The following is a 15,490-nucleotide window of genomic DNA, read 5'->3' as shown; positions in this document are numbered from 1 at the left end:
TTTGGACATCAGATGTTGTGGACTACATCTCTCTTGATGAGTTGCCAGTGTTATGGCTATAAGAGCATTATGGGCACCATCTGCAGTGCCGAAAGTTGCCTACCCATGTTCTATGAAGTACTGGAGAGGACTGATCAGCAGCATGTATTGGGCTTGTATTGTTTTTTTTCTCAGCTGCCATTATTATTATAATTATTAATATTTTCTATAAAGTTCTAACATATTCCTTTGGTGAACAAACAGATACAATGAGCCAAACAAGGATCAAAAGGAGGCAAGGCCCTTAAACAAGCTTAATGTATGAGGGTCCGTATGCCATGATTATAATAAAATAATTTCAGAGCCCCTTGTGATTTTAATGTCCAGTTTGTCCTTGTGAATCTCTCCATCGTGGCTACTTTGGCAGTCCCCCACGGGTTCTAAAATGAAGATTTTAAGCTTTATAGCAATATTTTTCTGAGGACAAACATTTTAGATGCAAAAATAACTTAAGTATAGTGATCTCCTGCATCATTTATATATTCTACTCTAGTACGTGTTCTCGTCTTTTAAAGCACCGTACTGAAAGACTCCACATTATTCATTCATTGTTTTGGAAATGATAAAAGATAATAGTGTCCTGGATGTTAGACTCTGATAACAACCACTTGCATTGTTCATTTAAACTTAGCACTATTATGCAGGAGAGCGATATTTAAAAAATAAATGCTACAAGGAAAGAGTTGAATAGAAGAACCTCTCTGTGTCAAAATAGAAGTTAATCTTCAAAATGATTTCGCCTTCTCATTCCATAACCTTATGCTCAGCAGAATAAGAAGAAACTTCCCTATGTTTTCATGATGAACGTTTTGCTTGATTTACCAGAAAATCAGATGCACTTACATCTATTTGCTGTTGTGATGATGATGCATTATCATAAAAAGCATTACATTACCTCTAATACCTTTCCACACAGTCCACATATCTTCTCTGTGGATGGGGGTTTTAATCATCAATTGCAATTTCTCAGTAGAAAACCAAAGGGATTGCAATTTAAAGGTGCAAAATGAAGATAAGTACCATGCACAAACAATCAGGAATGCAGAGACATTCAAAGATGCTGATTATGAGGATTTGATTTTCGGATTTAGATATTTTTTTATAGTACGGTGTGTGATTATTATCTGTCTATGTTTCTTTCAGTGCTGTCAAATATTCATACAAACAGAACACCTATGGAGACGGAGCTACGGAATATTATATCTAATTAATAATGCAGGAATTAATAATTGTATCAATATCAAATCACATAGTTCCAAGAGGTTTTGTTGCTATTCCATAGGATGCTCTTGTGATTGAAGTATACAGTTTATATTTTAGTCAGGTATTTTGACTGATGGTAAGTATAAATAGATAATTATATCTATTCTTAGAGAAGCCCGAAAATCGATTTTGACTCCTGGATGGAAAGTTGGTCCCAGGAACATTCATACAGCACAGATGTTTTTAGGTATTCCGGTTCCCAAGCTTGTATGTCGTTAGGTTTCATCCTCAAACCTGTAAACATTAGAGACATTTTAGTAGTTGCAGTAAAAATAATACTTTTGTAGTTTGTGAAATATGTTACGCTTGGAAGTCGAATAGAGTCAGTAAAATTAACGAGCATTGCTACCAGACTGGCTTTTGAGAGTAGATCAACAATCTTCAGAATATTTTTTTCAGAATAAATGACAAAAGGGGTTAATTATAAACACGAACAGAAATATATTGTTTGCATGGTGCTTGGAAAATACGTGATCGAAGTGGTTAGTTGTAAATACAAACAGCAACATATTGTTTCTTTGTGTGGCAATAATGTCACCATTAAAACAAGCAAAATAAATTGACACAAAATTGTCTGGGATATTTGACAGTTTGCATTGACCTGAACGAGTCTAGTTGATCCCCACCTCTACCCATTGCATGTGACGTGGCTCTATAAATGGAAAAAACTAAACTATATCAGATTCTCTAAACCTTAAGATTATGCAGAAAGGGGCTAGAGAATTGTCCCCATCTTTATTTACCCATGTGTGTAGTGGGAGGTTATACTAGGAAGTTGCCCAGTGAATGTCCCTTACACTTCCTCCATGCCATGTGCAGTGGGATGGAGGAAGTCAAAACATTTTGTAGTACCTGATGAATGGCTCCTACCCCTTTCATCACACACTGACTGTTGGGGTGAAATTTTACAGGTTAAGGGAACCATACCCTCTGGCCCAACGATACACTGTTACCCCTAAAACACAAAGCAGCAGTGAAACTCAGGGGGCTGGATGTCAAAGTCAAATACCAGATATTGGACGGAGAAAGTTATATAGAACTTTATTACACCTCTATATAACAGTTATAAACATGTAACAACTTTAATTAGAAGCTTATTTTAGTGTTGTACGCAGTTAATATAATTGCAATTAATTTTGAAATGTTCAGCAAGTGCTATCACACAAATACATTTAAATGCATTATAACACCATAGCAGTCACTGAAAACTTAATACATACATATTCACCATCCACATTAATGTCATATATATTTTATCCTATATTGTTTAATTACATTTTCACATGATTGATTAAAATATGCTTTGATACATGTATTACAGGCTACACATTGTATGACACAATTTATTTTAATTGCTTCTATACCTTGTAAAACGCAATGATCACTTATATTTTATCTGTCACACAATCATATAAATATTGGTGCATAATTACAGCAGCACAATAAAATCATTATTGTGATATTTGAAATCACCAGCACAATCTTTCAGAGGTATTCTGTTTGGTAAATGATGTATATATTCCAGCTATATTAAGGGATCGGTATGGAATGCCAAGAAGCCAATGAATGTAAGAGAACACTGCAAATGGACTAAAACTATCTTTGGTTCTGACCCAGGTCTCAAACAAGTTTTAGCTCATTACATCAATCAACCTCGTTCGCAGGTTAAAACTGGAACTGAAAATATAGGCAAGTCATTTCTTCATGAGAGATAAATCAATATCCGGATTTCCATTCATCTTTACATATTTCTCAAAATTCAATAAAGATCAATCAGTTACTCTCCAAGAACGTTAAAGTACCACTAAAGGGATCCAGACCACTTCATCTCAATGAAGTGTTGAGGGTGCAGTGGTCCTTTAGTTTTAACCCTGAAATCTGTAACATTGCCTTTTGGTAGATTCAGCAATGCTTACATTGCATGTTAAATACACTTTTAATGACTGTCTTCCTGACTGTCAAACTTATTTTTCACAGATAACCTCCATTTAATTTTCACTAAATATTCAGCAAATCTACAGGAATGCTCCATATTTCCACTCACCCACTAGCCAGTTGTAAGTGACCATTCCGTCAAGATGAATAGAAACTCACCCCAGGTAAATATAGCATAGGCCGCCCAGGATTGCAGTGGCAAGTAACTTTTAATCTTGTCCACTAGTATAGCACTTGAACTTTGGAGCTTTGTTTACCAGATAGAGAGATAAATATATTATCCCCAATGTCTGAGTTGGAAGCATTCTGTGATGGATGTTGAGTGGGCACATGCATGTACAGTACTTTTAGTTGGCTAATGTGTATTATTGTGAGCCCACTGCCAGAATCAGATACAGGATAGTATTGTGAGCCCACTACTGAGATCAGATACAGGATAGTATTATGAGCCCACTACTGAGATCAGATACAGGATAGTATTATGAGCCCACTACTGGAATAAGATACAGGATAGTATTATGAGCCCACTACTAGAATCACATGCAGTCATACAGAATAGTATAGTGAGCCCACTACTGAAATCAGATACAGGATAGTATAGTGAGCCCACTACTGAGATCAGATACAGGATAGTATTATGAGCCCACTACTGGAATAAGATACAAGATAGTATTATGAGCCCACTACTAGAATCACATAAAGTCATACAGAATAGTATAGTGAGCCCACTACTGAAATCAGATACAGGATAGTATAGTGAGCCCACTACTGGAATAAGATACAGGATAGTATTATGAGCCCACTACTAGAATCACATAAAGTCATACAGAATAGTATAGTGAGCCCACTACTGAAATCAGATACAGGATAGTATAGTGAGCCCACTACTGGAATAAGATACAGGATAGTATTATGAGCCCACTACTAGAATCACATAAAGTCATACAGAATAGTATAGTGAGCCCACTACTGAAATCAGATACAGGATAGTATTATGAGCCCACTACTAGAATCACATAAAGTCATACAGATTAGTATAGTGAGCCCACTACTGAAATCAGACACATGATAGTATTATGAGCCCACTACTAGAATCACATACAGAATAGTATAGTGAGCCCACTACTAAAATCGGATACAGGATAGTATTACAAGCCCTCTACTGGAATCAGACACAAGATAGTATTATGAGCCCACTACTTGAATCACATAGAGGATAGTATTGTGCGCCCACTACTGGAATCACATACAGGATATTATTATGTGCCCTTAATATTGTGATCCCACTACTGGAATCAGACACAGGATATTATTGTCATCCCACTACTGGAATCATATACAGGATAGTATTGTGAGCCCACTACTGGAATTACTTACAGGATAGTATTATGAGCCCTCATTATTGTGAGCCCACTACTGGAATCAGATAGAGGATATTATTGTGATACCACTACTGGAATCACATACAGGATAGTATTGTGAGCCCACTACTGGAATCAGATACAGGATAGTATTTGTGAGCAATTTACTGGAATCCAATACAGGATATTAATTGTGAGCCCACTACTGAAACCAGATACAGGATAGTATTATGAGCCCACTACTAGAATCACATTCAAGATAGTATAGTGAGCCCACTACTAAAATCGGATACAAGATAGTATTACGAGCCCTCTACTGGAATCAGACACAAGATAGTATTATGAGCCACTACTGAAATCACATATAGGATAGTATTGTGAGCCCACTACTGGAATCACATACAGAATAGTATAGTGAGCCCACTACTGGAATCACATACAGAATAGTATAGTGAGCCCACTACTGGAATCACATACAGGTTAGTATTATGAGCCCTTTTTATTGTGATCCCACTACTGGAATCAGACACAGGCTATTATTGTCATCCCACTACTGGAATCATATACAGGATAGTATTGTGAGCCCACTACTGGAATTACTTACAGGATAGTATTATGACCCCTTATTATTGTGAGCCCACTACTGGAATCAGATAGAGGATATTATTGTGATACCACTACTGGAATCACATACAGGATAGTATTGTGAGCCCACTACTGGAATCAGATACAGGATAGTATTGTGAGTCCACTACTGGAATCAGATACAGGATTGTATTTGTGAGCAATTTACTGGAATCCGATACAGGATAGTATTGTGAGCCCACTACTGGAATCAGATACAGGATAGTATTGTGAGCCCACTACAGGAATCGGGCACAGGATAGTATTGTAAGTCCACTACTGGAATCCGATACAGGATAGTATTGTGAGTCCACTACTGGAATCAGATACAGGATAATATTGTGAGCCCACTACTGGAATCAGATACAGGATAGTATTGTGAGTCCACTACTGGAATCAGATACAGGATAGTATTGTGAGCCCACTACAGGAATCGGGCACAGGATAGTATTGTGAGTCCACTACTGGAATCAGATAGTGGATGGTATAATGAGCCCAGTAGTGGGATCACATACAGTACTGTGAATCTACTACTGGATTCAGACAGTGTAACTTTACTTTTACTATAAAGGTTCTTCAATGTATTTGTCAGCCATTTAGGTAGTCAAATGTTCCTTCACTATGACCCGGCAGCTGACCTTGTAAATTTTAGGATGACAGCATTGTTTAATTTAATGATATTGCAATGAGAAAAATGATATCTGCATAACAGCTAAAGATTGGCTGTCATATTTCCCACTGACATCAGCTAGATATACTTACAGTTTCCCTCTTTATAAACCACATTGCATATGAACTTTAAATTGAAGCTTGTCTTTCGGAGTACACCAGAATGTCTTCTAAAATATATTCCAAATTATATCGTAAGAAATTTACAGATTACCTAATATAAAAACGGTATTCTCTTTTCTGAATTGAAACATTGCTGCTGTCCTCTGTCCAGTATAGCTGCCTTGGACCTCACAAAACTGGCCAGTGTTAATTTTTGACTCACAATTTAAAACCTGACCCTGCCTTGTATAAACTCACAAAACCAAGTTAACAACTCCTAGTCCACCCTCCCATACATAGTATAGAGAAAGCCAAATTGCCCACACACACACACACACACACACATGGGTCATTACCATTCTGTGCCATCACAAATAAAATGTCATTTAAAAAATGGTGTCTCATTGGCCCCAATAATAGTAGCTAGATGCAAGAGGAGTGGCCTATATTCTATCCCCTACCCAAATTGCCGTAGTATAAATATAATTAAGCAGAGCTAGGAGATCCCAAATGCCCTTGGCCTTTTTCGTACATATGGACCATCAAAAGCCCAAGAGATGCTTAGCTTGCTGCTCTCCTGATCTCCATGGTGTCTCTGAAAGGGTTACCTTTGTCCTTGTTTGTGTAAACATGATAATTTGTTGTTATATGCTTTTTATCTAAAAGAATGTAAAAATCCCAATTTCAAGCAATTTAACATTTTGCTACAAAATAGAAAACAAATTATTTTTAACTCCTACATGGCAATGAGAGTCCTTCTTGGATAATAATATATTGATAATGTAATACATTGCCAAGTGCTTTTTGTTTTTTGCTGTGCTGTCATCTGCTCAGGAAAACTTAAAAATGGCAAGATGTACATGGCATAAAGTCACTTTTTAGGACCTCCCCTGATTTTGGGGTACATTGGCAGAGAGGTAGGCTTAGAGCTATATGACCACAGGATACAGTCATAGCCTATAGTTTTCAATTTAGATTGGTGTTTTTAAGTAGTCTGTTATTTAGTTTTCTTTATTTAGTATAAATGTACATTAATTTCAACTCCATATCTATGATAAATAATGTTGATTATAGTGTTGTGCTTGCAATTTATGACAGCCATTTCTGCCTGGAAGCATTTCTCTACTCAACAGGTAGTGGTAAAGAACAACCTACTTCCAACTGTACTCCATCAAGGTTTGGAACAAATACTACTCACTAGTCCAGACCTGATATGATGTAATTATCCTGGGAATATAGGACGTAGGAAGGATATGGTTCACTTAAATGAACTCTCTAAATTTGCTTCTTTACGATATAGGAATAATGGTCCCTCTTAACAAAACACCTTTAAAAACATCATCAAACGTTCTTTTATTCTAGTACCGGGACACTTTCTTGCAATCCAGATCCTCCTCTTACTGTGAGGTCATCCGACCTAAAGACCTCTGTGCAATCAAGCATTTGCAGATAGTCCATCAATAGTCCATGATCTAAGAACGTTTTCATTAAGCATATTTTAACTGCTTTCCCTGGATGGAAAATAGATTCAAATATTCTCTCTATTTTATGCGTAACTGTCTAAATCGTAGCCAACGGAGGTGTGGGAATTGCTCAAGTTTAAACTATTTTAATTGCATGGCTGCAGAGACAGCATTCTTGCCGCAAATCATTTCATTATGATGAAATGATTTTGGTGCTTAGATAGGCCCTTTAACAGCCGCTACTTATAGAATGGTGTTGGGATTACTGCAAACGCTGTGGATCTACCATCTGACACCCTGATCTCTATGCATTTCTTATTATCTGTGGTTCCCAAACCAATTCTCATACACTTCATTTCTTACAAATACACCTAATGGAATGGAACTGAGAAATCACTACATTGGGAATCATTGGACAAGTCTGAAAACCACTTCTCTATCTTGTATTTTTAGACATGGTAATTAAATCTATATCCACTTGGAAAAGCTGTATCAGCGAAAAATTCACTTTAACTCCTTCGTCAGAGATGTCTTGCCAGAAGCGCAAATTATATAAAGGTCTATATCTCACCCCATGTCACAAAGGGATTAATATATGACTAAATAAGATCGGTGCAGTCATGCAAAATCACATTTTAAAAATGATGTTTTATTTTAAGTTTGAATTTTAATGTCACTTCTCTCCCTTAATGCTCACTTGTATTCATTTTCTGCTTGCTGTGATCTCTAAGGAACAATTCTACTGTTTATACAAAAAAAAATATTGTGGAACAATATGTCTATTCAGCATATAAAGAGGTCCAATAAGTGGAAATTTGCTTTTATAAAATTATTAGTCAATCATACGCAAAGTTAAATTTAATTCTCCCAACCGCAGCGTGACGCACAGAAAAAAAAGGAAAGAAAAGGAACTTTGAGATGATTATAATAAAAAAAAAAAAATGATCATTAGATTTCTAAATATCCTTCCACAGGGTATACAACTAAAATACATGTAAACAAACAATAGCAGGAAAAATAATAATTGTGCCAAATGGGAACATTTTGCAGTAATTGACATACAGAGAAGGAGATAGAGAAAGATTCAGATGCATATTTTTACTGCCCTGTATATTTTTTACAGAAATGCATAGGATATTTCAAATATGTTAGATTCACACCCATACAGGTGATACTCGAAAAATTAGATTGTCGTGCAAAAGTTCATTTATTTCAGTAATGCAACGTAAAAGGGGAAACTAATATATGAGATAGATGCATTACATGCAAAGCAAGATAGCTCAAGCCGTGATTTGTCATAAGTATATTGATTATGGCTTACAGCTCATGAAAACCCCAAATCCACAATCTCAGTAAATTAGAATATTGTGAAAAGGTGCAATATTCTAGGCTCAAAGTGTCCCACTCCAATCAGCTAAGTAAGCCATAACACCTGCAAAGGGTTTCTGAGCCTTTAAATGGTCTCTCAGTCTGGTTCAGTAGCAATCACAATCATGGGGAAGACTGCTGACCTGACAGTTGTGCAGAAAACCATCACTGACACCCTCCATAAGGAGGGAAAGCCTCAAAAGGTAATTGCCAAGGACGTTGGATGTTCCCAAAGTGCTGTATCAAAGCACATTAATAGAAAGTTATGTGGAAGGGAAAAGTGTGGAAGAAAAAGGTGCACAAGCAGCAGGGATGACCACAGCCGGGGAGAGGACTGTCAGGAAAAGGCCATTCAAATGTGTTGGGGACTTTCACAAGGAGTGGACTGAGGCTGGAGTCAGTGCATCAAGAGCCACCACACACAGACGGATACTGGACATGGGCTTCAGATGTCGTATTCCTCTTGTCAAGCCACTCCTGAACAACAAACAACATCAGAAGTGTCTTACCTGGGCTAAAGAAAAACAGACCTGGTCTGTTACTCAGTGGTCCAAAGTCCTCTTTTCCAAAGTCCAAATTTTGCATCTCATTTGGAAACCAAGGATCTAGAGTCTGGAGGAAGAATGGAGAGGCACACGCTGCAAGATGCTTAAAGTTCAGTGTGAAGTTTCCACAGTCTGTGTTGATTTGTGGAGCCATTTAATCTGCTGGTGTTGGTCCACTGTGCTTCATTAAATCCAGGGTCAACGCAGCCATGTACCAGGAGATTTTGGAGCACTTCATGATTCCTTCCGCAGATGAGCTTTATGGGGATGCTGACTTCATTTTCTAGCAGGAATTGGCACCTACCCCCACTGCCAAAAGCACCAAAACCTGGTTCAATGACCATGGGATTACTGTGCTTGATTGGCCATCAAACTCGCCTGACCTGAACCCCATAGAGAATCTATGGGGCATTGCCAAGAGAAAGATGAGAGACATGAGACTGAACAATGCAGAAGAGCTGAAGGCCGCTATTGAAGCATCCTGGTCTTCCATAACACCTCAGCAGTGCCACAGGCTGATAGCTTCCATGCCACGCCGCATTGAGGCGGTAATTGCTGCAAAAGGGGTCCAAACCAAGTACTGAGTCCATATACATGCTTATACTTTTCAGAGGTCCGATATTGTTCTATGTACACTCCTTGTTTTATTGATTGCATGTAATATTCTAATTTACTGAGATTGTGGATTTGGGGTTTTCATGAGCTGTAGGCCATAATCATCACACTTATGACAAATGACGGCTTGAACTATCTTGCTTTGCATGTAATGTGTCTATCTCATATATTAGTTTCCCTTTTATGTTGCATTACTGAAATAAATGAACTTTTGCACGATATTCTAATTTTTCGAGTATCACCTGTATAGAATGCTGTAAAATTATTTGGACCCTTAATCAGTTCTCTGCAATTGATGAATAACAAAAGGGCACACTGAAATTTCATGTTTGATATTTTAATTAAACACTCTAGAATTCAAAATGATATATTACAAGGAAATGTAATGTACATTTTCTAAAAAAACAACAACCCTGAAATATAACAGCCAGTAGTCCTTTGGAGGGAACTTATTATTCATGGCAAATTTGTTCCAAGATATTCAGGTTGGTTGGACGTCGCCTGTGAACCATCATTTTTAAATACTACCACAGATTCTCGATGAGGTTGAGATCACAATATTGCCAAGGGCACTGTAAGATGTTTACTTTTTTGTTCTTGATCCACTGCTACAATGTTGCTTTGGTCTTGTGTGCAGCATCATTTCCCAAGTGGAAGACTCGTTTTCTCAAAACAAGCTAGTAAATTAGGTGGACAGCACTAAGAATTATTATAATAAAATCATACATACAAAGGTAGCAGCAGATTTCGCAATTATGTTTCTTATTTTTAAATAAAAGGAAATAAAAGTACAATGATAGTGCAGTATGTTATGAATAATATGGTGATAAAGATATATTCCAAAGGGGCACTCGTTTTCCAGAGCTTAAAAAGCTCTATTTTAGGAGCCTGGACGGAACACTCCCCATCTAAGGATTTATGGTTTTCCTCAAAAGCTTCACTGAATAAAGCAAGCTATCTAGAAGTATTTTAATTTATGTCACCTGATTTATTGTTCCATCAGTATTACAAAAGTGCACAGTCTTCTGAGGAGAAACATCTTCACAGCCTGATGCTTAAACCTCTATATAGTAACCGCCATATTTTACTAGTAGGTTCATATGTGTACTATTATATGGACATTATTTGGTTTCCACCATAATTTGAGATTTCAGCATTGGCTGAAAAGTTCTATCTGAGTATTATCTGACCACACAACCTTTACCCTCATTGCAATAGGTAAACTCCAGACATGCCATAAGTAATAGCTTAATTTTTGCCACTTTCCATGGGCGTTGATCCTAAAGAGAGATTTTGCAGCTCAGTAATTACTTATGCAACTAACATTTTATAATATATATATATATTTTATGACATATTTATTAACAAATGGTCATACCTTAGAATGTTTTTGTTTTGTTTTTTAGTTTCTGTGAAGATATCTTGTTGATTACTACAATAATTTTTTTACTGCACAATGTAAGAGGTTTTTTTTCTCTTTGCCGTATACCCTTTGGATGATATCTTCCAAATTCCAATTAACAATTATCTTCCAAACTATTTTATTGCAATATAAAGAAGGTAGAATCTCTTTGGATGCTTTAAAAATGTAAATTTTCCTTGGATGCATTGGCTGGAACTATACACTGAATTCTGATCTTTACTTTTTTTTAGGTCCCCCAGGCTCCCCAGGAGTCGTAATTGTTGAGGAAATTACAGAAAGTACAGCTACATTGTCCTGGAGTACCGGCGTTGATAATCACAGTCCCATCCTCTACTATAATCTACAAGCTCGCAGTCCATTTTCACTTGGATGGCAGACAGTAAAAACAGGTAATTTTTATATTCTCGTAAAAAGCTAAATTGTCCAGAAATGTTGAAAATTGCAGGCACTGCTAATGGTATTATAGGAGCAAGCCTTCTGCTCAAGATAGCAATGTTATTTACTAAAGTTCGAAACTGTTGTAAAATTGAAAAGGAAATCACACGTTAGGCTAGAATAATCTAAAAAGCAATTAAATCTTCAACACATTTTTTCCAGAAGTTTTATCTTGTAGCTTGGATTGTTCCTGTTTCAGTGAGTATCCCCATGTGTATTAGTAATTTATCATAGCAAACAAAAAAACATAAACCAGTGCAATTATTTTACAATACTTGTCTGAAGTTGTGTTGAACTCGAGGTTAGTACTTGTAGTTTCATTAGAACATATATTCACATATTGTGCTGCATTTGAAACTTAAAACAAAATGTCCTAATTGGGCACAATTAAGAGTTGTGTTTTTGGTTATTGGCATCTTCATAATCATTTTTCCAAGTTGGTATTATGAATGTGGATCCACTGAGTGGCTTAGAGCGTCCGCTGGCCAGTCTAAACCAATCAGCAGTAACCTTGCTTGATGCTGCCTAAGTCTTCTGTTATGAAGAAGTGGATGGGCAGGTTGCTAAAGCAGAATGGTGTTAGAATGGTGTTCATGAATGAACAAATTTGTTTTGATGAAGTTATGGTGCCCAGATTAGTTAATTAAATAAAGAAAAGAAACACTATAGCATTAGAAACCAAAACTTGTATTCATAATGCAACAGTGCCCCTATCCCTAGTCATATGCAGGTGTGTGTGTCCCTATTTGCAAAAAAAAAATAATAAAAAAAAATAATAAAATAACAGGTTTAATTACTTTTTGAGAATAATTGGTTTAGACAACTTTAGTGTCCCTTTAAAGTTATTATTGCTTATTTTTTTTTTTTACTGTGATAAAATGTTTCCAGTCTCAATGTATTTGATATTTAAAACAAAAACAAATGTATCAGCTATGTTGCTTTTTCTAGATTTTTTTTAAATATCTTTTTCCATTAGTGTGTTATTTTACAAGGCAATTTTCCATTGTGTCCAGGATTTCAACTTTCACAGCAGAAAAAAGGCCAACACTAATTTTTTTACATTTTTTTTCCCCCCCCATTCAACTTCTACTGTCATCTTGTGGTTAACTTAATGAGAATAAATTGCTCGGGCAAGACTTACCACCAGCACCCAGAGGATAATTAATTGTATAACCTCAATACAGAATCTTCGGCTACAATTCTTCCCTGTCTTTTGAGAGCATACAATTGTAGACAGTTAACAAGCATTCCCTGTAGGGACACACAAGAATATAGTTGGTCTTGCTATATTGTAGAAATGCCCTTGGCATATGCAGTTATATATATATATATATATATATATATAGAAGATAGCTGTGTTTTTCTCATAAAACCAGCTCATTTTATATGTTAAGCAAGTTAAACTGCATACATACATTTTTAAATATACTTTATTTAGACACTTAAAGTGGCATGTCAACTAAAATGATTATACATTGTTCTCTGAGGCATAAACAGTACATCCCTTTTTATACAAACCAGTGGTCTTTAAAATATGATTTACAGCATTTGTCGATTTATATTTTTAGAACACCATGTTACTGGTATAAATAAAATAAAAAAACCTGCTTATAAGTAAAATTGTTCAATCTAGTAAACACGTCTAAAGGAATTTTCACCACTTCAAAGTTGGCTTTAGCCTAGACAATATTGCAATTCATGGACCCAACTGAAAATAATAGTATGTTTTCTAAAAGATTTACTATCTACTTCTAAACTCATGGATGCTATTAGTTGATTTCATTTGTTAACAGTTCAGTTCAGCTGTAGTTCATTCACAGAGCAAATATTACCTGCCTTTATTGTGGGTTTGAAGAGATGACATTCAGCTAGAACAACGTTTTGTTTTAGTTTATAGTCTACGAAAGCAAGCAAATTCTGGGGAAAATCTCTAAAAATAATGCTCATGCGCTCTTTGTACAGCGTTCGGTGTGAAGGGTAAAGTTCTTTGGTCTCTAGAATTCTTTTATAGCTATCTAAAGTAGTACATTGCTTATGTACCAACACTTTTTGAATCACACAATCAAATGCCTACAGCCTACAGGCTTTTAAAGGAAAGAAAGAAAATAAAATTCAGGGGAACTAAACAGGCTTTTAGAAATAACAAAACAAAATTTTCTAAGTATTTATTACATGTATAGGCTGAATACCTACATTAAATAATTAAGCACATTAAAAGTGTATTGTCACTACTCTCGAAATTACACTATGTGGAAAACATTGAAAATCAATCACCAATAACTATGTGTATTTATGTGATGCTCAATTAGCTTTTAAATATATATTACATTATTAGAAATTTACACTACAACTAAACTCGGTCCAGGCTCAGCTCAGCTTATATTTATTGGTACCTTCAGCAAATGCAATACATACATACACACAAACTGCTGAACACAGCCACAGACTGCTGAACACATTCACACACCGACTGCTGTATACATGCACACACTGACTGCTGAGTACACACACAGACTGCTGAGTACACACACACAGTGTGCTGAATACACAAACACACAGACTGCTGAATTCACACATGCACAGACTGCTGAATATGCACACAGAGACTGCTAAATACACACATACTGATGAATACACCCAGACTGCAGTCAGGGTGCAGTGTATGTGTGTAGGAGTCCTGTGTGTGTGAGGAGTGCAGTGTGTTTGTGAGGGGTGCTGTGTGTGTGTGTGTGTGTGAGACAGTGCTGTGTATAAGTGGTGCGGGGTGTGAGGCATGTGGGGAGTTGTGTGGGGGTGAGGGGTGCTGTGTGTGTGAGGCGTGCTGTGTGTAAGGGGTGCTGTGTTTGTGTGAAGGGTGCTGTGTGTGTGAGGTGCAGGGTGTTGTGTGGGGGTGGAGAGTGCTGTGTTCAAAGGATTTCTTCTGTCAGCCTGGTCACATGGGCATCGCGGTCCGGCCCCCAACTGCCCAGCATGCCCATGCATAAAGACGGCCCAGCAGGAGCCTCTTGTGTGTAATTAAAGTTTCATTTGCAGAGCAGGAGACAACTTCTAACGCAAGTTAACATATGATTGAAAATTAAACTTTTTTTTTCAGGTCAGTAACAGCCAAATTACATAGTCTTAAATTAGAGGGGCAAAGGTTTAAAAATAATTTCAGGAATTATTTCTTTACAGAGAGTGTAGTGGATGCATGGAACAGCCTTCCAGCTCAAGTGAGGGGGTTTAAGCATGAGTGGGATAGGCATAAGGCTATCCTAGACTTAAGATAAGGCCAGGGACTAATTAAAAGTATTTTGGAAATTGGGCAGACTAGATGGGCCGAATGGTTCTTATCTGCCATCACATTCTATGTTTCTATGTTTCTATTAAGAAATGTTTTCAATATATTCAATTATTTGAAAAAATGTATCCAAAATTTTAAATAATTTGAACAGTTTATCAAAAAATAATAAATTGAGGCCTTAATGTTTCAGATAAGTAAAGCGCGGCACACACTGTTTATGCTATATATTGTAACTGTGAATTTTTGTAGACAGACACAAACAGAAAGACGGGCAGGTAGACATGGTTGAGTACATGTGTATATTAAGATCACGTATATTGTTTAATGGTACTTGTTATATTCTGTTTTTTTTGTTCTATTTTGCA

General features: G+C 36.5%; 1 protein-coding gene across 1 annotated transcript in view; it reads left to right on the top strand.

Moving 5' to 3' along the window:
* Positions 1-15,490, top strand: part of CNTN5 (contactin 5) — a 1,203,952-nt gene that overhangs the window by 1,103,883 nt on the left and 84,579 nt on the right. Inside the window, exon 18 of the mRNA XM_063430510.1 lies at positions 11,638-11,796. Within this exon, the coding sequence (XP_063286580.1) occupies positions 11,638-11,796 (159 nt within the window). The remainder of the gene's footprint in view (positions 1-11,637; positions 11,797-15,490) is intronic.

This window comes from Pelobates fuscus, chromosome 1 (assembly GCF_036172605.1).
Source record: "Pelobates fuscus isolate aPelFus1 chromosome 1, aPelFus1.pri, whole genome shotgun sequence".
Classification (NCBI taxonomy): domain Eukaryota; kingdom Metazoa; phylum Chordata; class Amphibia; order Anura; family Pelobatidae; genus Pelobates; species Pelobates fuscus.
This window is presented reverse-complemented; position numbering and strand designations above follow the sequence as displayed.